The sequence below is a fragment of the Miscanthus floridulus genome, chromosome 6 (assembly GCF_019320115.1).
Source record: "Miscanthus floridulus cultivar M001 chromosome 6, ASM1932011v1, whole genome shotgun sequence".
Classification (NCBI taxonomy): Eukaryota; Viridiplantae; Streptophyta; class Magnoliopsida; order Poales; family Poaceae; genus Miscanthus; species Miscanthus floridulus.
In genome coordinates, this window is record NC_089585.1 from 29,841,807 (window position 1) to 29,862,043 (window position 20,237).

Genomic DNA, 20,237 nt, shown 5'->3' on the forward strand with positions numbered 1-20,237 from the left:
CTAGTTTAGATGCGATTTGAGGAGAGGCTTTGCAATACAGAGAAATGCAGAGCCATGACGAAAACTGAGACGGTGAATAAATGTCATGCAACGAGTACGTTGTACGCTAGAAAAATAAACGAAGCTGTTGCGCTCTCTCTCTATAGTTCATGCTTATCAGAATAAACCCATGAGTATATATATATATATCATTTTATTTATTAATGGATTTTATTTTATCTATAAAGGTTGCTTTTCATGCTTAATCTAATAGAACAAATCGTTCGATATCTATTAGCTAGATTTGTTGCCCGACATTTCCTAAATATCTTTACACACGAAGAAATTTAACTTAGTGTTGGTTCGAGTCCACAAAACTGAGTCACACGAGTTTCTCTTACCGCATCGAGTACATTTTAAATCAAAATTCCTGAGAAACTCGTTTTCGAAAATTTTACTTAGGCCTAAATCACGGTGCTAAATGTGATCGTAACACCATGGGTGTTACCGACAAAAAGGCCTCCACACCTTATATCTTGAAGAAGAAGAAAAATGACAAGGTGGTGGCTATCAAGGTGAACAAGCAAGCCAACAATGGGGCCAAACACATTTGGGTGCCAAAATAGATCATTTCCAACATGAAGAGCAGCAAGAAGGTTTGGATCCCAAAAAAGGAAGTGAGAAGTCCGATGGACTTTGGAGAATTTGGAGACTTGGCAAAGTATGGGTGTATTTCATGGGTGCATCATTATGGATAAGGTAATTGCCAAGTGGGTTAGTGAATACTATGGATCCAAATTCTCTTTCCCATGTTAGGTAACTAGATTTAATTTCTTGCAATTTCAATGAGCATCTAGTTCCTTTTCATGCCTAGGTTTGCATTTGCATGTTTAATCTTTTGTCTTGCATACACTAGAGTATATCTTATGGTAGGCTTGCTTCGGTTTCATTCTTAACCCTTGGAGCAAACCTACATGTTTTAAATTATTTATGAGCATGGCACATAGCTTGTTTTATAATTGTTCATCTAATATGTGCCAAAGTCCAAATTGTAGATAATTTCTCCCTGAATATCACTTTCGAAAATGATTCTCACATTCATGTGATGTCATCTTTTAAGTGGTATTTTTATTCTAAAATCAATGTGCATGTCTCCTATAAGTATTTCCATACTTGTGTGCACAAATTTAGGGAGAGGTTACTCTATAAGTTGGATGCTTTGAGACTAACACCTTTTCAAGCTTATCATCTGTGTAGCAGTCTCATTGCAAGGAAAATAGAGTGCCCGGAGTTAAGCATCAATACTTCAAATATCTACCACCTATTGCAAGTGGTATAAATCAAATTGGTTTCCACATGTGGTATTTCTAAACCAATATCTTTATGTTGATTTCACTTTGGTATTTATATGTTTTCTCCATGCATTATATAGATTAAACTCCCTTAAGTATTAATTTGCTAATTATGCATAAACTACATTCTCTATCATATGTATGCATATATTTAGGGGGAGCTTAGTCTATGTAATGTGAGAGTCAAATTTTGTGACCTATTTCACTCCACAAACAATCCCTTGTGCTACTAATGTCTTCCTTTTCGGTGTTTGATTCCAAAGGGGGAGAATTTGTAGGACCAAAAGTAAGCCCGATCATAATAATTTACAAGTGGTAATGATCCGAGAAAGGGAGGATAGTGGATTATGGAGTTAGGGACAGGCTTAAATCCATAATGTCACATGGGGACATTTGCAAGGGCAAGATAAGTTTCCAAAGATGTTTATATGTGGTATCTTTTAGCATCATATAACCTTGCCCTTTGCATTGCATCCTAGCAAGTAAATAGTTTTTAAATTCCAAAACTTTTATTATTTGCTTGTTTTGGTCGTGTTGTCATCAATCACCAAAAAGGGGAAGATTGTAAGAAAAATGGACCCTAGACCCATTTACTTTGGATTTTGGTATTTGATGAATAACACAACCAAATTGGACTAATGAATAGGCAAGTAATTGTTTTGTAGTTCAATAGGGTGCAAGACATGACTTGGACGAAGGCAACATAATGATCCCACGATCAACACCATAAGCAAGGCCCTAGAAGCACAAGAGAAGACCCAAGATATCAAGCATAATCCAAGCACGAAGATGGGAACCAAGCCAGACGTAAGATTGCGAAGAAACGAGCTCGGCAGAAGTGACCGAACGTGGCCCTATAAGGACCGGACACGTTCGATTAGTTGCTTGGCAATAGCAAGCGTCAGCAGCTGTGACCGGACCTGAGCGAAGCAGTGATTGGACGCACCGATGACACTCTTCGTCACGGCAATGTTTTTAGCATGACCGGATGCACAAAGTACAGCGTCCGATCGAGTCTAGAAGGGTTCCAGAACGGCGCCAGCGCGACCGGACGCGTCCGATCGAGTGAGACTGGACTTGGCCCAGAGTCCGATCAATGCGCGTGGTCTAACGGTAAGGACGATCTGACGCGTCCGGTCAGGACGACAGCAGCGTCCGGTCAGTAGCAGAAAGCTGTGTTTCACCCCCAATGGCTACTTTCTCTATGGGGCTTATAAATAGACCCCTAACCAGCCATTTTAGTGTGAAGAAGTGAGGAAACATATCAAGGGTATTGATATACCATTTTAGTGATCTTCACTTGCATAGTGCTCATTGATTCATTAGGTGATTAGCGTAGGTGCTTTGCGAAGTGCTTAGATTGATTAGATCGGCGCTTATGCACTTGCTCTAGGTTTAGGCCTAGTGTTTAGTGAGGTTTGCATACCTCTTACCACTCGATGCTTGCGCACACCATTGTTGTACATCGGAGGGCTTGTAGTCTTGCGAGACCACACCAACCGCATTTGTGGTGTGGCCGCCACCGTGTACCGAAGGAAACAAGGCCCACGGCGGTTCGGTTGGAAGCTTGATAGTGAAGACGGCGAGGAGCGGTCTAGGAGAGGCTTGCCGGAAGGCATACCGGAGCCCCACTTGCGCGTGAGGAAGGCCCGGGGCTATCCATGGAGTTACTTGACCGGGAGCTTGGCCCTTGCATGGGATTCCGTGCGAGGGGCTCCAACGAGGACTAGGGCGAAGCTTACGCACTTCTTGATACCTCGGTAAAAATACCGGAGTCGTCGACAAGAGTTTGCATATCTCTACCTTACTCTTTAGCTTCCGCATTTACATTGTTTGCATAACTCCTTTTTGCGGTAGAGATAGCCACACACTAGCAAAATCGTAGTTGCACATTTAGATATTTTATTTTTTTGCATAGGTTTTGCTAAGGTTAGAAAAAGAGGCCATAGTTTAGAGTTAGAGTTTTAAGTTGCCTAATTCACCTCCCTCTTAGGCGTCATGGTCCCTTACACGCATGTTTAAGTGTTTCATATGTTTTAGAGATATGTTGCAAGTGTTTCAGATGGATGTTGCAAAAGTAGATAGGGATGTTGCAATAATTTATACACGTACTCCCTCCGTATCACAAATAGAGGACGTTTAGGACATGAGTACGATTACCAAGGGGTGATTAATTAGGGATTAGTTTTCCTGTCTTGCCCTTATTAAATACAGCAGAGGGTGCTACCTGTATAGCAATCCATCGTAGCTCGGTTGGCCAAGGCTCCGTGGCCTGAGACTGGAGGTCCATGGTTCGACCCCTGGCGGCCACGGTAGTTTTTGTTGCCATGGTTTTGCATGGCGCTGTGCGGGTGGGGCGTTCGCGGCGCGGTTTGGCCGTACACCGCGCCACCGTCCACCGTGCCGGGCTCCATGGCGAAGCGCGCTGAGGGAGATGGCGAGCGTGCGTGCTCCGCGGCGAGTCGTGCACGCCGACCCTAAACCCTAGCCGGCGGACTCCACGCGCGGCGAGCGAGCTGTGGACGGCGAGTCGCGAATAATTAAGGACGCGAGCCGAGGAGTGCCGAGGGAGGCGAGCGGGGCGATCGGACGGGCGGCGCGTGTGGGAGTCGAGTCAAGGAGACGCGATCGAGGCACGCGCGTGGACGAGGGAAGCGAGCGGACGGGCGGCGCGCGTGGCCCAGGGGCAATCCGTCCAAAACCAAGTTCCAGCGCGTGGACGTCTTCTTTTGCCGCAAACCCGCTCGGCTCCAGAACGTCCTCTATTTGTGATACGGAGGGAGTATGTTGCAAGTGCCTGTTCGCAATGCTTCATCTATTTTTCAGACCTATGTTACAATTATGTGTTATCTGAATATTGCATATGTTTTACACATATGTTGCAAGTGTTTCACCTTGATGTTGCGTATGTTTATAATGTTTTTCAAGTGTTTTAGACGCATATTTCAAGTGGTTTATCTGTCTTTTTTTTGTATGTTATAAGTGTTGTATCTGGATGTTTTAAAAGTAGATGGGGTATTATACATGCGATGTGTGTGGAAAGCGGTTGGCGACGCGGGGGACATCCGGGACACCATGGGCGAGCTGCTTGGGCGCTCGCTTGCTGCGCGGGCAGTTTCTCTTGCGCGCAGGTATCGCCTGACGCTAGCGTCCTGGACCTCCGGACGCTAGTACGTCCCAAGTAATTACCGACCTAAAGTTATCTGCTCGAGTCTATGCTAATAATGTCTATAAGGACGACGCCGTTTATACCCGGAGTCTAAGTGGTAATACCTACCACAACGTCTATTATTTGTTGTCTTCAGGCGAACACATGTTGGTCAATGAGGCGCGCACGTGATTGCCGCTTTGTCTGAAATAAAAATGGATTTGTTGATATAGCTTTATGGATGGAAAACATCGACAGTGTCAGGTTGAAAGGGTGCATATGCAACCCCCAGGAAATTACAGAGGTCAGCAATGTGTGACTCACATGAAAAACTAGCTACGGTTGACACGCCACGAGGTCAAGTAGTCACCGCCCGTGTCATAGGAGGTTTCACCTGAGTTATTTATTAATTAAATATACATGCGTATGACACGATGAGACTATATGAGAGGTCAATTTGCATGACTTGGCAAGTTGGCATCAAGACAAGAAAACAACAACAAAAAAAGCTGCACGAATGCACGATCGACACACGGACCATTTCCTACATTGTGCTGTAAGCTAGTCAAAGCTGCTGAATTAACCAAACATAGGGGCTACTAACCTGTATGCATGGTACAGGTTCCATTCCAGGCTTCCAGCAGCTGTCGTCGGTTCCAGGGACGACGGCGTGCGGCGCCGGGCGCTGCACCGCCTTTTTCTGCCGCTCTCTACCTTCTCCACCGCCGTTCCTTCACCACTATCACGACTCCCTGTAGGGCCAAGGAACAAAAGCAATCTTCTGCTCAGGTCAACTACGCGATAGGCTCCCACTTCTACCTCTGCTAGCTCCAAGCGTAATAATTAGCTCCAAGCGTAATAATTAAAATTAAAATTATACCAACCTGTCTTTCCTTATTTTAGAGACGTGCCAGCAAAATGGATACATACATGACACATTGACACGAAGTGATCAGGATCCGAATACGGGATTTCCTCTACCGGGTACTCGATCCCTTTTAGGTACGGATTGCTACCAAGCTGGCGTACAGCTCCGCGCACCCTGCGCGTCCACGCCGTTGCTCGCTCCTGTCCACGTGGATTCGCCCCGCCCGTCGCGCACCCTGGCTGCCACGGCCGTCGCAGGGCCACCTCCAAAGCGCCGGTTCTCGTCGCATCGTCCATCTATGTTGCACTGTAAACGTATATTGCAAACATATGTGTCAAGTATTCCAGATGTTACAGAGGTATGTTGTAAGTGTTTTGTATGGATGTTGCAAAAGTAGATTTAGACGTTGCATATATTGCAATAGCTATACACATATGTTGCAAGGGTCTATTCAAATGTTTTATGTACTTCAGATATATGTTGCAAGTGTTTTATCTAGATGTTACATATGTTGCATTGGCTATACACATGTGTTGCAAGCGTATGTTCTAAATATTTTATTTTTGTAGAGAATAAATGTTTTATCTGTTCATACATATGTTGCTGGAAGTATTTTCGTATTGTAACTGTTTCATAAGCATGTGCAGGTACAGGCAGTCCCGTATGCGTGATACGGAGCCGGCAAAGACGGTCCCCATGTGCATTGGCGGATTTGGGCCCCGGGCTGCAGCCCGGGGCGAGACCCATGAGCAATGGAAAATTGCTTTATAAAAATGGCACAAAAAGGCCTTTCAGCCCATTAGCCCACCCCGAGCAGGCCGTCGCAGCAGGCCAGCAGCGGCTCCCGTCTCGCGTTTTGGCCTTCCAGCTCCTTGGCCGCCGCCGTCCTCGCCTGGCAGGACTCCAGCCACCAGCCTCGGAGCCCGCTGCCTCCACGGCTCCACGGCAGCCGCCACCCGCCACTCCGCCAGGACTGCTCCCCGTGACGGCCAACGGCGCTAGCGTGACCTGCCGAGTGCCGACCTCCGTCCGCGTCCCGGCTGCGCCTCCGCTGGCCGCGCGCCCGCGCGCCGCGCCTCCCGGCCTCCCCTCTCCCGTGTGGCCGTGTCCGCCTCCCTGCGCCACGGCGACGCCGGCCGCACGCCGCGCCCACACGGCCGCACCGGCTGGCCGCTGGCCCCCTGGCGGCCTGGCCCCCTGGCCCCGTGGCGGCCTGGCCCCGTGGCCCCTGCAGCCCTGCTGGCTGCTGGCTGCTGCCCACCCCCACCCGACCACCCCCTTGCTGGCTGGCGGCTGCTGTGATGTCTGTTGTCTGCTGGATGACTAGATCCATGAAAATATGAAATAGGTTGATTTCTACTCTTTAGTTTCATTTCTTTTTGAAAATTGCTCCATGATTGCTACCTTTTACATTGCAAAGTCATGAATATTTCATTTCATTGAGCAGGTCTGTCATTGAACATTTGAGTCTTACTTTTCAATTGCAACATTTCATACCTTATAATGGAGAAATACTATGCCAAAAAAGATGTGTCAAAGAGTAGTGTCGAAACCATAGAGAGCCGGGTTGAGCAAAAAAGACCACGGATTGAACTTGATATGAGAGATATAGTTGCCGATCCAGGAGAAAGGAAGACAATTGATGATTTTCATCATGACATTAGGGATGAGGCAAGGAGAGCATATCTACAAATAGGTCCATATAGGCCAGCTGGTCATAAGTTTCCAAAAACTAAAAAAGATGGTAAAGGCCAATCAAGAGGATTTGTTGGATCATGGTTTGATCAATTTGATTGGTTAGAGTACAGTGTAGCCAAGGATGCAGCTTATTGCTTTTATTGCTATCTCTTTAAGCCACAACAAGTTGGGTGTCATAGTAATGATACATTCACCAAAGTTGGGTTTAGAAATTGGAAGAATGCAAAGGATTCTTTCAAGGAGCATGCTCAATCAATTGATGGCTTTCATAATAATGCAAGAAAGCGTGCACTTGATTTCAAAAATCAGCGGCAAAGTGTTGAACATGTGTGGACTGTTACAAGTGCAGCAGAAGAGGAGGCATATAAAGCTCGTTTAACTATCATGTTAGGCATTGCTAGATTCCTCCTTTTGCAAACTCTAGCCTTTCGTGGACATGATGAGTCTAAAACATCAAGAAATAAAGGGAACTTTATGGAGATGCTTGAATGGTACAGAAAGAAGGATCCTAAGGCTGCACTTGTGACCGGTGAAAATGCTCCAGGGAATAATCAAATGAGTTGTCCAATGGTTCAGACAGATTTGGCTAGGGCTTGTGCAGAGGAGACAAGTGAGTTAATTAAAAGTGAAATAGGAGATCGTTGGTTTGCGGTGCTTGTTGATGAGGCTCGTGATGCATCTATTAAGGAACAAATGGCTGTGGTTGTGAGGTATATACCTCCTCTCCATTTGGTTATTTCGTTTGTTTTGTTTTGTTGCTTTCAAGTAACACTATTTTCTCTTTTCTCTTGTAGGTTTGTCAATGATAAAGGAAGTGTGATTGAGAGGTTTCTTGGCATTGAACATGTTTCTGACACCACATCAACCTCACTAAAAAAGCATTGGATACTATGCTTAGAAGATATGGTCTATCTATTTCCAAGATTAGAGGGCAAGGATATGATGGAGCTTCAAATATGAGAGGACAATTTCATGGGTTACAAAGACTGGTATTGAACGAAAACCCATATGCCTTTTACATCCACTGTTTTGCTCATCAATTGCAGCTTGTGATAGTTTCTATAGCCAAGTGTTGTGGCTCAACTTTTGATTTCTTCAATTATGTCACTTCAATCGTCAATGTTGTTAGTGCTTCTTGCAAGAGGAAAGATCAACTCCTTCAAAATCACCATGATAAGCTTGTTGAGCAGTTAGATAGTGGTACTATTTTTTCTGGGAGAGGGAAAAACCAAGAAATTAGTCTTGCTAGGCCTGGTGATACACGGTGGGGTACACATCATAAAACATTGGCACGTCTTATGATCATGTGGTCCTCTGTATTGGAGGTGTTGGAGAATATTAGTGAAGATGGAACTGATGGGGAAAAGAAAACTACAGCCTCTGGATTGATTCAAAGAATGGAGTCATTTGAATTTGTGTTCATATTACAATGTTTGCAAAAAAAAAATCAAAACATTGTTCGTGCAATAGGATTAATTGGCTCTGTGATGAGAAATATGAATGAAATAAGGGAAAATGGTTGGGAAGCTCTTTTTGAAGAGGTAAAGGAGTTTTGCCTCCTCAACAACATAGAAATTCCTAATATGGAAGATATGATACCAGTTAGAGGTCGTTCGAGATGTCGTGGTGCTAAATTAGTGAGTTACTACCATCATTTTCATCATGGAATTTTCAATGTTGTGATTGATCAAGTTTATTGTGAGTTAAACAATCGATTTCCAGAAAGATCTACTCAACTCTTGAGATGTGTTGCTTGTCTTGATCCGAGGGATTCTTTTGCCAACTTTGAGGTACAGAAGTTAGTTGAGCTTGCTAAAATTTATAAAGATGACTTCTGTGATTATGACTGCATAAAGCTTGCGGGTGACCTTCGTATATTCATTGATGAAGTCAGAAATGATGATAATTTTGACAATTGTACTGATCTTGGTAACCTTGCTGAGAAGATGGTTCAGACTGAAAGAGATACAACTTTTCCTTTGGTGTATCGTCTCATTGAACTTGCATTGATTTTGCCGGTGGCAACAGCAACAGTTGAAAGAGCCTTCTCTGCTATGAATATTATCAAGACCGAGCGAAGAAATAAAATGAATGATGATTGGCTAAATAGTAGCATGATTTGCTTTATTAAGCGGGATTTGTTTGCATCGATTGAAGATGAAAAAATTCTAAAGCGCTTTCAAGGCTTAAGAAACCATAAGATGAATTTGCCAAATGAGGGCTCAAGGTGCGTGTTGTTTACTTGTATTAATCTATTTCAATACATAATGTTATCTTGTTTTATAAATGGCTGAGATGTTGAAATTGTTTATGTAGAATTGAGGATGTCGGTGCAAGTGGAAGTGGTGTTAATTCATGAAGACATGTATGGTTCTTTTTTTTTTGTCATGGAAGACTCATAATTTGGTACTTTTCTACCTTCAATGTTCTACGTATTGTTTAAGTCTATTGGTTGAACACTTGGGTGGGGTAAAATTTTAAGTCTTATATTAGTTAGCCCGGGGCGGAGCCTGTTTCTGGATCCGCCACTGCCCATGTGCACGGGCAGTCCCCGTAGTACGACAGGCGCAGTAGCAGAGCAGGCGACAGCATGCGCGTGCAGGCGAGTGTAGACAGGTGAGTGATATGGTGCAGTAGCAGAGCACAGAGCAGGCAACAATAGGCGCAGAAGAGAAGGCAGCAATAGGCGATATGGCGCAACACTAGGGGCCTGTTTGGTTCCGCTCATAAGCGCGTTTGCGACCAAGATGAGTGGAAAACGCAAGATAATCCCGCCAAACAGTTTGCAGTGCTCACGCGTTTCGCAGCAGAAAATGAACGCGGCTCGGCGATTCCCAAAACGCGGCCTTGGAGCCACATTCGCTCAAACACGGCCTAGGTGCGAGCGCGCTGGCACAGCCAGCGCGGGCGTCCGAGAGTCCGGACACACGCGTCTGTTCATATGTCCGGATGCTAACTTGGCCCTCAACGTATACAGATATGCCTGCATGTGCTGGAATAATGGTTGCCTGATTGAGAACGGGCTGTCAAAGCCACTACACTACCAAAAAACACAGAATTTCTTTACCGGACAAAACCCCTAAAAAAATCATAAAAACTTTCATGAAATTGAAATATTTGTGATGGACGGAAGGAACACGAGGATAGAGTGTCGATGACAGCTAAGTAAATTATAAGGACCGCCACACGTCTACAGCAGGACATATGCTGAGTTCTAAGGATGACAACGGGGCGGGTTCAGGGTGGGTGGAGTGTCCGCAGACCCGCACCTGAGACCCGACAACCAAACCCGAACCCGCCACGATCCCTGTAACGGGTAAAGATCCGCCCCTGAACCCGAACCCGCCCGGTCCCCGAAACCCGCGACTTGTGGCTGGCGCGTCAAGCTGGAACTCAGCAATCACAGATGAAGAGGGAAATAGATCGAGAAATCAAGTCCATCAAGGAACACTGATCAAGAAATATTTCTATCACGAATCCCCTTTTGGTACATCACACATTCATAGCAATTACAGAGTAGGCCGCCGCCGCCAGGAGGCTAGGGCCGCCGCCTGGGCTACCGCTGCCGCCACCACGAGGCTCGAGCGCGCGCTGCCGCGGGCAAGGCCGTGTGCGCACACGTGAACGAGGCCGAGACGCGCCTACGTGCCTGCGGGAGAGGAGCAGGGGGAGACGGAGGCGGACAGCGACAGACCTGCGATGGGCGATGGTGCGATGTGGCAGCGCCGCAGCAAGGTGCGGTCGCAGCGTGCCTGCGCCTATGCGGCTACGATGCGGCTACGGCGGGGTTAGGGGAGTGGGAAGAGGGGAGCAGAGGAGTATTGGATTTTTTGGTACATATATACCTAGGGTTGAAGGTTACATGGGCCGCTTGGTGAGCTGTTTTTACTGGATGCGTACATTTCGGGTCCCCGACGGGTACCCGCGGGGGAGATTCAAAACCCGCCCCTGCCCCGCCCCGTTTCGGATCCCTGAACCCTTAAACCCGCGGGGCGAAAACTGGACCTGCCCCTTCCCCCGCCGGGTCTGAAACCATTAACTATAAAGTTGTAGCTTAAAGGTCTACAACTTTGATATAAATTTTATCTTCATCCTATATTAGTATGTTGCATGTTAGCTTTAAAACTAACCAGACATCTCAGGTTAAAGGCCAATACATGTTCTCTAATGACAACTCAAAATTCTACCTAAAGAGAAGCACTCGATAAATCTCCCTTGAACTCACAAATATTTGAATGCATTACATGTTTGCTTTCCTTTGGGCGCCCCCATCGCCGCGGTTTTCACGTGGTTTCCCCCTTTCTCCCATATGGACTTCCAGTTTTAGGAAACTATAACTATTGAAAACTTTTAGAAGAAAAGCAAAGTAGAGCTCCCTAGTCATTTTCTCATTTGGCATAATTATTGGTTTACCAAGTAATTTTAAGGATCTTTAAAAGATGCTTACTGTCGAATTTTGCCAAGAAGAAATTCAACAGGAGAATTTGTTTGGGAAATCATAGTCTGTTAGTTAACTTGGCCCGTTCAGTTGAATCTGGATTCTAGTACAGCCAATTGGCCCAACTAAAAAGAATAGTTCCCCGAACACGGAGAGGGCATTTTTTATTTCTTTATAAAATTGTATTAATTAATTTGAGACGGATGAGGTGTTAACAATAAGGCCAGTCTCAGTGGGAGTTTCACTAGAGTTTTATTTACATTTAATAGCCTGCCACATATGCACTTTTAATGACATGACAACATTTTAATGAAGAGAGATAAGAATTGGGTTTCATGGGGATGAAACTCTTTTGGCATAGTTACCAACTCCCTATGAGTCATAGAATTAAATGTCTATGAAACTATGGAATGAAACTTTTCATTGAGAGTGAGTGTTTCATCCAAGTTTCATTTCATTATATATGATATGACACTCTTGGAAACAACAAAATAAAACTCTCCACTGAGACTGGCCTAATTAGATCAGTATGGCTATCATCCAGACGTTCGGACGCCGGCGCCTGCTGCTCCATTTCATGAGAGCCCGCGCCCCCTCTGCACCTCCCATTCGGACGCCTACGCCTCCTTCGCTTCCCGCACCCACGCCTCCATCCTCCCCCTCGACTGTGTCGTCTTGGGAGGCTGCGCCACCATCCCCCTTGACTGCGTTGTCTTAGGAGGCTAGGTGCCGGAGCTGCTGTGACCCATGACAGGTCGTGGAGCTGAGCAGGGAGTTCGCAAACAAGGGGAAGGTGGTGGCCAGCCACCGACACCATTGCAACATGTGCAACATCCGATCTACTTTTAAAACGTCCAAACATAAATATTTGTAACATATGTCTAAAGGATAGATGAAACACTTGAAACATGTATTTTAAACACTTACAAAAACACTGTAAACAATTAAAAAGTCATTGCAAAACATATGCAACATCCAGATAAAAACACTTGCAATATATGTGTGAAACATACAAAACATACAGATGAAACACTTGTAAACATACATCTAAAAACAGATGAAACATTTGGAACATACATTTAAAACAAACGTGTATAGCCATTGGCAATATGTGCAATATCCCGATCTACTTTTGCAATATCCATATGAAACACTTGCAACATACATCTAAAACATGTGAAACACTTGAAACATACGCTTGCAACATGCGCTTTTAACGCAATGTCACCTTGCTGCTTGGATGAATGGAGGCTCATCGTTGCGGAGCTCGACGCCGGCGCCGAGGTCAACAGCAATGCATGGAGCTCGCCGGTGCGGCAGTGGCGCAGGCAACTCGTCGGTGGGGTGGCATCACACGAAGCTCCTCCAGTCGCCTGCTTACTGGAGCATTCGTCGTGGAGGCTCGCCGGCTCGGTGGAGGTGGCCACAGCGAGCGAGCAGCGCGGTCAAGGCAGCCGCGGCGAGCGGGCAGCGCGGTCAAGGCGGCCGCGGCAAGTGGGCGGCGCGGTAGAGGCGGTCACGGTGCGCGGATGAGCGGTGCAGGCGAGCAGCGGGTGGAGAAGAAGCATAGTAGAGATTATGTTTTCGTAAGGTACGCAGCGCGCAGTAGCGAGCGGGGAAGCCGCGTCCGTCCCTCGGGACGGCTTCACGAGAGCATTAGCGTAATTAGATCTGCATCAGATTGCAGTCTTTACAAAGGCCCATCAGGTCAGGATAACAAAGTATACAAAAGTCACTTATGGTGGAATTTTTTTTTCTGCTACAAAAAAGTATGGTGGAATTCGTACAAGAAACTCAACATGGAAATGGACATTATAGGAATACTTAAGTGCGCTTATCAGGTTTTTGTATTATCAAATCATCAAATAAAAAAAATTATACACGTGTTCACTGTAAGGATTTTCTCCGACTCATGGGCTGTTAGTTAACATGGCCCACTCAGTTGAATCTGAACTTCTGAAGTGGCCTGGCTAACTGGGCCAACTCTAGTAGAAGTTGACCGAGGCCTGGTAGGTGCTGCCGAACTGCCAGTTCGCCGGCGCCACGTTATACGCCACGACGACCTTGCCGTCGTCCGTCTGCTCCTTGAACGACAGGGCCTTTCCAGTGAGATAGGCCCCGCTCTGCCAGTTCTCCCCCCAGTTGCGGCTCATCGCCAGCCAGTCCGTGCCGGTGCCCATGATCCACACCGCGGCCACCGCGCCGGCGCCGCCGACGTTGGTGATGGTGACGAGCTCGAAGTAGTCGTGGTCGCTGATGCCGAACCTGATCCCGCCGGAGCGCTGGCACGAGACCCTCCGGTAGTTGACGGGGACGATGCCGGCCTGGTACACGCCGATGGTCTCCCATGCCGGCTGCGACATGTGGAAGTGCTGCTGCGGCGAGCAAGGTTTTAAATCTCCGGCTATAGCTTCCGCTATCTCTGGCTATAACTGTTTAATAAAGATTTAGCGAAGTTTTTTCATATACAAGTTAGCTCCTAGCTACCGCTATAACCCGCTATAGTTGGCTATAGCTGCTTTGGGACGTAGAAATCTAAATGCCTTAGCCGGCTATTTAAAACATTGGCGGCGAGTTGCACCACCCGTTGGGGTCGCCGTAGTTAACTGTGACGGACGGCGACCCCGGCTTGCAGTACTGCGTCCGCGACGCGTCGCAGGTGACGAGGTAGCACGCGCCGCAGGAGGCGCCGCCGCCGTAGAGCGCCGTGCTCAGCGCCGTCGTCTGCGTCCCGTACCCGGCGCTGTACAGGTCGCCGTACCCGCACGACCCGCCTGCATGCGCACGGCGCACGACAAGTACACGCGCATCAGTGCGACGAACGAACGCGTGGATCGGAGTTGGCAAGAAAATGGTGGTAAGTCGGTGACAGTGTTACCCATGGTGCCGGACGCGTCGCTCCCGCCGTAGAACGTCGCGGTGGCCGGCGTCCAGTACTGCTGCGCCGCTGCGCCGTCAAGGCGAGAGGCGCACAAGCTCAGCAACAAAAGTAGCATCGCCATCTGGTCCATCGTCTCTCACTAGGATGCTGCCTGCCAAGCCAGATCCACTTGCGGTCTGTTGTGACTGATGCACACTGTTTTCTCTGCTTGTGTGGTACTTATAAGCTTGCAACTGCCGGCGAGCCGACGGTTGGCCGACGACAGCAGGGGTGATCATGCACGTTGCGTGTGGCTTGCCTGATTATTAACGGATCAATCATATCATTGCTCATGGGTCACGATCATGCAGCAGTATACATGCAGATGCTGGCTAATTATCCATGAAGACAGGCAATGGCTGAATTAAATCAACCGATGAATCTACGCGATGTGACATGATTCTTCCTCTGCCTGGATTATGATCTTGTGAGTTGTGATTAGTGAGTGGTGACTACCGGTGGTTGTTCCTTGGAAGGGAGAGTTTCATCTCATGTTCTCCACGGTCACGAGCTGCCAACCTACACTTGGACTTGGTAGAACTCTGTCCATGATCCTATCATTTTCGCGTAGCCCCGGTGAGTTCAGGATTCTCTGTTATGCATAACAGTTACAGGAGTAGAGCTCTGCGTCGTTGTTCGCAATTTCACGAAGATTTCCACTATTAATCAACCAGTTCCAGCTGTTTGACCTCAATTCAGACTGCAGATAAGGATTTGCCTCGTGAATCGTGATCCTTCCTGCTTCAGCTCAATTCAGGCGCCACTCCACGGTGTTCTCCAGATAAGAAGATGCTACTATCTGTAGTGTACAGTATACTACGTACTCTACTCGGGCCATCGGGCGACAACAAAATTAGTATTTACTAAACCATGCAGATCATATGCAGCTTGCAGCGTGATAATCCAAATTAAAGAACAGCGACAACAAAACCATGCTAAGATGGTAAATTATAAAGGTAGTTGTTTTGTTATTAAAATAAAGGTAGTTGTTGTAGTAATATTAATGCGGTTTAAACAAAACCTCCCAGATGATTGGGCCAGAACAAAGCAGACTACCTTTTGTTGTTGTTGTTTTTCAAATCAAATCTGTTATCTTAGTATTTCGCCAATAAATCAAGCCACCATAAGATTAATCGGAAAGTGAAGACAAACCCTCACCAATGAATTTTATGATGGTCGAACGGTTTAGATTAAACAAAAAAAATCCGTTCCTACTACAATTATAAGATTAATTGGAAAAAAGAACCTACAACATTGAATTTTATAATGATCTGATGCCTTAGATTAAATAAAAGAGTCCATGTATAATACAATTACGAGATTTCAAAAAATAGAAAATAATATACACCATTGGATTCTATAATGATTTAACGACTTCGATTAAATCAAAGAGTCCATGCATAATACAATTCCAAGATTAAAAAAAGAAAACAGCATACACCATTGGATTTTGGGAGGATTTAATGGCTTAGATTAAACAAAGAGTCCATGACTAATACAATTAATAGATAGTAAATTTTTTAAAAAAATCGAAATAATAAACTTGTTAATAACAAATAGTAATTTGATTTTCCATACAAGTTGAAAACAAAAATAGATTCCATGACACAGTTGGTAAAGGCAATTTTTTTTAATAAACATATGAAGCTCATGGCAAAGCAACGGTAGTTTTTTCAGCCAAGAAATTCATTGGCCGTAGTTATGTAAATTTTCTGCTGATAAATACAATGGGATGAAATGAGAGAGAGCCAATCTAATCAAACAAAGAAACAAGATTATTTGGAAAAAAAAACACGCTATATTTGCGTAGGCCATTTTTCTAGTTTTTTATTAAATAATTAGTATAATTTGTTTTGTGAAGGTTTCATTATTAACCGCAAGTTCCCATGTGATTGGGAGAGTTTGACCACAATGATTTGCATATAAGATAAAAGATTTGCCGCCTTGCCGGTGCAGGCGAATTGTGGTAGATCCTTCGTGCTTCAGTTCAGACTAGTTAATTCAGATGCCACTACCGGCGTGGGCGCGTGGCAGATAAGATACTCTCCCTGACAACCACCAAACCATGCATGCAGATCATATGCAACAATGTGGAATCAAGCACAAGGATGACCGGATCCTGGTAAGCTCGGTAAACAACTTTTAAAAGGTAGTGCAGTACGTAGTAAATATCAAATGGTTTACAAATGATTGGGCTAATGATAGGGCATTAACAGATAGAATGTTCTCCAAACCTGCAACTTATTACAAGCGATCGAGACACCTACCGACTCATTCTGCAGGTCACACCACACGCACTTAACCGACGATCACAACGGAAGCCATTTGACACGATTGCATGGCAGAATAATGACAAACAAACCAACAACAACAATCGAACCAACCAATCCATGGCAGCATCAATCAATCAGAGACCAAATTAAACAAATTTCTATGGATCTTCATTATACTCAGTCCTTCTTGGGCGCGAACTTGGCCTTGATCTTGTCCACCTCCTCGTCGGGGATCTGGAACGCCTTGGCGAGCACTTCGTCAGGCAGCTCAGGCGAGGCCCCGAAGAGCGTCATGGCGACCGACTGCGTGCCGGGGAGCTGGCTGTTGAATGCGGAGATGACGGCGGCGGGCTCGGCGCCGGTGTTCTTCTGGAAGTGCACGAGGCCCCTCGGAAAAGCGAAGACGTCGCCCTGGGCGACGGTCTTGGAGACGAGCTTGTTGGCGGTGGTGACGAAGCCGACGTCGAGTGTGCCGTAGAGCACGAAGACGAGCTCGGTGGCCCGCGGGTGCGTGTGCGGCGGGTTGAGCCCGCCCGGCGCGTAGTCGATGCGGGACAGCGAGACGCCCAGCGTGTTCAGCCCCGGGACCTTCTCCACGTTGGCGCCTGTGACGACGGAGCCGGACGTGGTGTTGGTGGCGCCCGGCTTCGCCAGGATGCTCGAGAAGAAGTCGTCGGCGGTGGCGGACGCCTTGCACGGGAACCCGTTCACCTTCACCTCTGCAAGCGTGGCAATGTCGTCGGCCATGCAAAGTGCATTTGATCAATCATTTTGGCTCCGTGGATTTGAATTATTTGTGAAATGCAAGGGATCGGATTCGGAGCAGCAGAATATATTCAGTAATAATGAGCACATGCACATGCATGGTCCGTGCCGGGTCTATGCCAGTTGCCGTTTAGCGGTGTAAACTGCAGTGCGCGGCGAGGACGCTTTTGCAGATGCGCCCACACGAACTCTGCATCACGATATGGATGGCGGCACATGAAGAGATCTGCTAGTTCTGGCCGTATGCTAGAACCAGTATGCTTGTGTAGGGTTCTGTGTGCCATCTAGTGAAAAATACAGGCTTTACTTTGCAGCTAATCAGTACCAGTACGCTTCGCGCAACGGCTCGTAATCAAAGCTACCAAATATGTCGTTCATGTGTATGTAGGAGACTAGCAGAGTGTATTATCAAATTTTGGGAGTAAAAAATTAATCATGAATTCTTCGCAGTAAAGTACACTGGCACCACTACTTGTTTATGGTCGTAATTTATGTTTTTCAATCTTATATATAATTCACATTTTTTATATACTCAGACTTGTTAAATGTTACATGGCCGAATAAGTGCTAGTATCTCAGACACCACCGATTTATGGCGTCCGCATGCCCACTCGTTACCTTCTTGTTCGTTCTGCCGTTTTGGTTTTGATCTCATCCAAATTTTTGTTAGTTTTTTGTTATTAACTGTCACGTGAGTGCTGGACATCGATGAGTGATGAGTCGTAGAACCTACTCCTTCCGTTTTAAACTTTGTACATTATTTTAGTTTTGCGCTAAGTCAAATTTCTCTAATTTTAACCAAATTTACACAAAAATATATTGGTGGCGACAATACCAAATAAACACAGCATGAATATATATTTAATGATGGATACAATAAAAGTAATTTGATGCTATATGTGTTGTTGCATTTTTGCCACAAACTTGGTCAATATTAGAAATGTCTGACTTCCTACCATAAAAATAATATGACCTATATATATATTTTGGGAGTAGGTGACATGTCATGAAGATGTGTCAAATATGCATATGAATAGTTGAATACTGATTACACCACCTAGCAAGTGAACCACCTAGTAAGTTCATGGACATGAAAAGTACAAATAATTAATTAAACCTACTACGTGACATTGTCGAACAAGTTTAACTGGAAACTACATGTGCATCTTACTCAGCTTTTCAAACGAAAGATGTTTTTAAAGAAAAGCTGTCTCACCTAATCTAAGAAGTAGCGAATCTAATAAAACAAAGTTGGGAGAGGAAACTATATTGGAACTGAGAATCCAATTCTCTACCCTCCCTGTGGACCAGGACCATTGGTGCCGATCGATTCTTGTGCACTAACCTCCACCAAACGTGGATTCCATCCTACGCCAAAGCACAACGACAAAAAAGCGCATAACAGAAATGCACTGGGTGGTACGGCTTCAATGCGACAATGCCCAGTCAACTGTGCAAATCCTGCCTTCAGTTTGGCATCTGAAATGCACGCCCATTTTAGCAAGCTACGAATCTCGTGTTCATGACAAGAAATCACCGGCGGCAACCGGCCGGTAGAGCTCTTTTTTTTTTTGAAATGTAAGTGGATCCGTCCTTAAAAATCTTGATGGGATATGTAGATGCTCGCGGTACACTGAACAGCTACTGATGGGCGAATTGAAGTCAGGAGCTTACCGGAGTTGAGGTCGGCGACGCAGAGGTCCTGGAGGTAGTCGGGGTCGCCGGCGAGCGTGGACGGCGCAGCGGAAAGGACTAGCGCCACCGCGACCGCTCTAAGAAGCAGGGACGAGCGAGGACGGGCCATCTGGTTGCTCTGTCCGCGCGCGGCTCAGTTCTTGGTCTCGCAGGATGCTGCTGCTGCTCGGCAGTCGGCAGGCAGGCAGACTACTTATAGCGGGATGCAGGTCACTGGGGAGTGAGTCAGTGAGCCGAGTGAGTGAGGCTGATGAGCTGAGACGAGGGGAAAATGAAATGAAAGAAGATTGGGCTGAAAGCGGAGCCGGTGGTGCGCCCGGCGTCAACTCAATTAGCCCGTTTGTTGGTTGGTTTGTGGACTGATAAGTCCGATTAATACTGATTTGTTGTGAGAGAAAAATACTGTACCATAATTGATAAGTCCTGGCTGAAACCAACAAACGAACAGGCTGAATGCGTGCGAGTGCGAGGCCTTTCAGTTGAGTGCAAGCTAAGCGACGTGGAGATGATCAGGTGATGGGTGCAGCTCAAGCGGTTGGTGGTGCTGATTCATCACCAGGGACAGACAGGGGGTGCGCTACTACGCAGATCCAGGCGATCGCTTTGTTTGTGGATTATAATTAAATATATTCACCGTAACTACTGACTTTGAGAAAGCAAGAAAGGCAAAATACTCTCAGCACCAGACTGTCGAGTTGATGGTTTCTATGGTTAATAAGCCGACTGAAGCTGATTTATTGTGAGAGAAAAACATTATATGTTAGTTCTCTCCCCCTCTGTCTAGACAGCCAGAGGCCACGGAAGCGGATGGGCATGTCATGGACAGGAGTAGCAGCTAATTTTAGTCGAGCAGCTGCAGCCCGCAGATCATGGTGGTAAGACGAAGTTGTTGTGTTGTAATCACGTACGGGAAAAACGGGGCTGCCGTGATCTCGACAAGACAGCGACGGCGGACCTCCTTGCTCCGGGACACAAATACAAGCTGCTTGCTGCTGCTGCTGCTGCTGCTGCTGCATTGTCCTACGGCAACCGGCGCATTGCAGTTTTCAGAGTAGCTTTACGCTGTTGGCCCTTTTAACGTACGTAACAGACCTGTCTTTT

The 20,237-nt window shown here is 46.2% G+C and overlaps 2 protein-coding genes and 1 pseudogene across 2 annotated transcripts; 1 reads left to right on the forward strand and 2 right to left on the reverse strand.

The window, feature by feature from the left end:
* Positions 1 to 7,166: 7,166 nt before the first annotated feature.
* LOC136460430 (uncharacterized) lies at positions 7,167 to 9,404 on the forward strand (annotated as a pseudogene).
* A 3,981-nt stretch (positions 9,405 to 13,385) lies between these two features.
* Positions 13,386 to 14,494, reverse strand: LOC136457988 (expansin-A9-like). The gene is made up of 3 exons (XM_066458003.1): positions 14,362 to 14,494; positions 14,059 to 14,257; positions 13,386 to 13,868 (listed from the first exon to the last, which is right to left on the reverse strand). Exons 1-3 carry the CDS (start codon positions 14,492 to 14,494, stop codon positions 13,469 to 13,471), a joined length of 732 nt encoding a protein of 243 aa, XP_066314100.1. The 3' UTR covers positions 13,386 to 13,468.
* Positions 14,495 to 16,581: 2,087 nt separating this feature from the next.
* On the reverse strand, positions 16,582 to 19,375 carry LOC136457989 (germin-like protein 5-1). The gene is made up of 2 exons (XM_066458004.1): positions 19,116 to 19,375; positions 16,582 to 17,395 (listed from the first exon to the last, which is right to left on the reverse strand). The coding sequence occupies exons 1-2, from the start codon at positions 19,243 to 19,245 to the stop codon at positions 16,854 to 16,856; spliced, it is 672 nt and encodes a 223-aa protein (XP_066314101.1). The 5' UTR covers positions 19,246 to 19,375; the 3' UTR covers positions 16,582 to 16,853.
* Between the last annotated feature and the right edge of the window lie 862 nt (positions 19,376 to 20,237).

Excerpts from the sequence above, each read along its gene's own strand:
- LOC136457988 (XM_066458003.1), bottom strand. The coding sequence starts at position 14,494 with ATGGACCAGATGGCGATGCTACTTTTGTTGCTGAGCTTGTGCGCCTCT. Across the intron at positions 14,258-14,361 it reads CGACGCGTCCGGCACCATGG|GCGGGTCGTGCGGGTACGGC; the intron begins GTAACACTGTCA and ends GTGCGCATGCAG. Across the intron at positions 13,869-14,058 it reads GACCCCAACGGGTGGTGCAA|CTCGCCGCAGCAGCACTTCC; the intron begins CTCGCCGCCAAT and ends TTTAAAACCTTG.
- LOC136457989 (XM_066458004.1), bottom strand. The coding sequence starts at position 19,245 with ATGGCCCGTCCTCGCTCGTCCCTGCTTCTTAGAGCGGTCGCGGTGGCG. Across the intron at positions 17,396-19,115 it reads CGTCGCCGACCTCAACTCCG|AGGTGAAGGTGAACGGGTTC; the intron begins GTAAGCTCCTGA and ends CCACGCTTGCAG.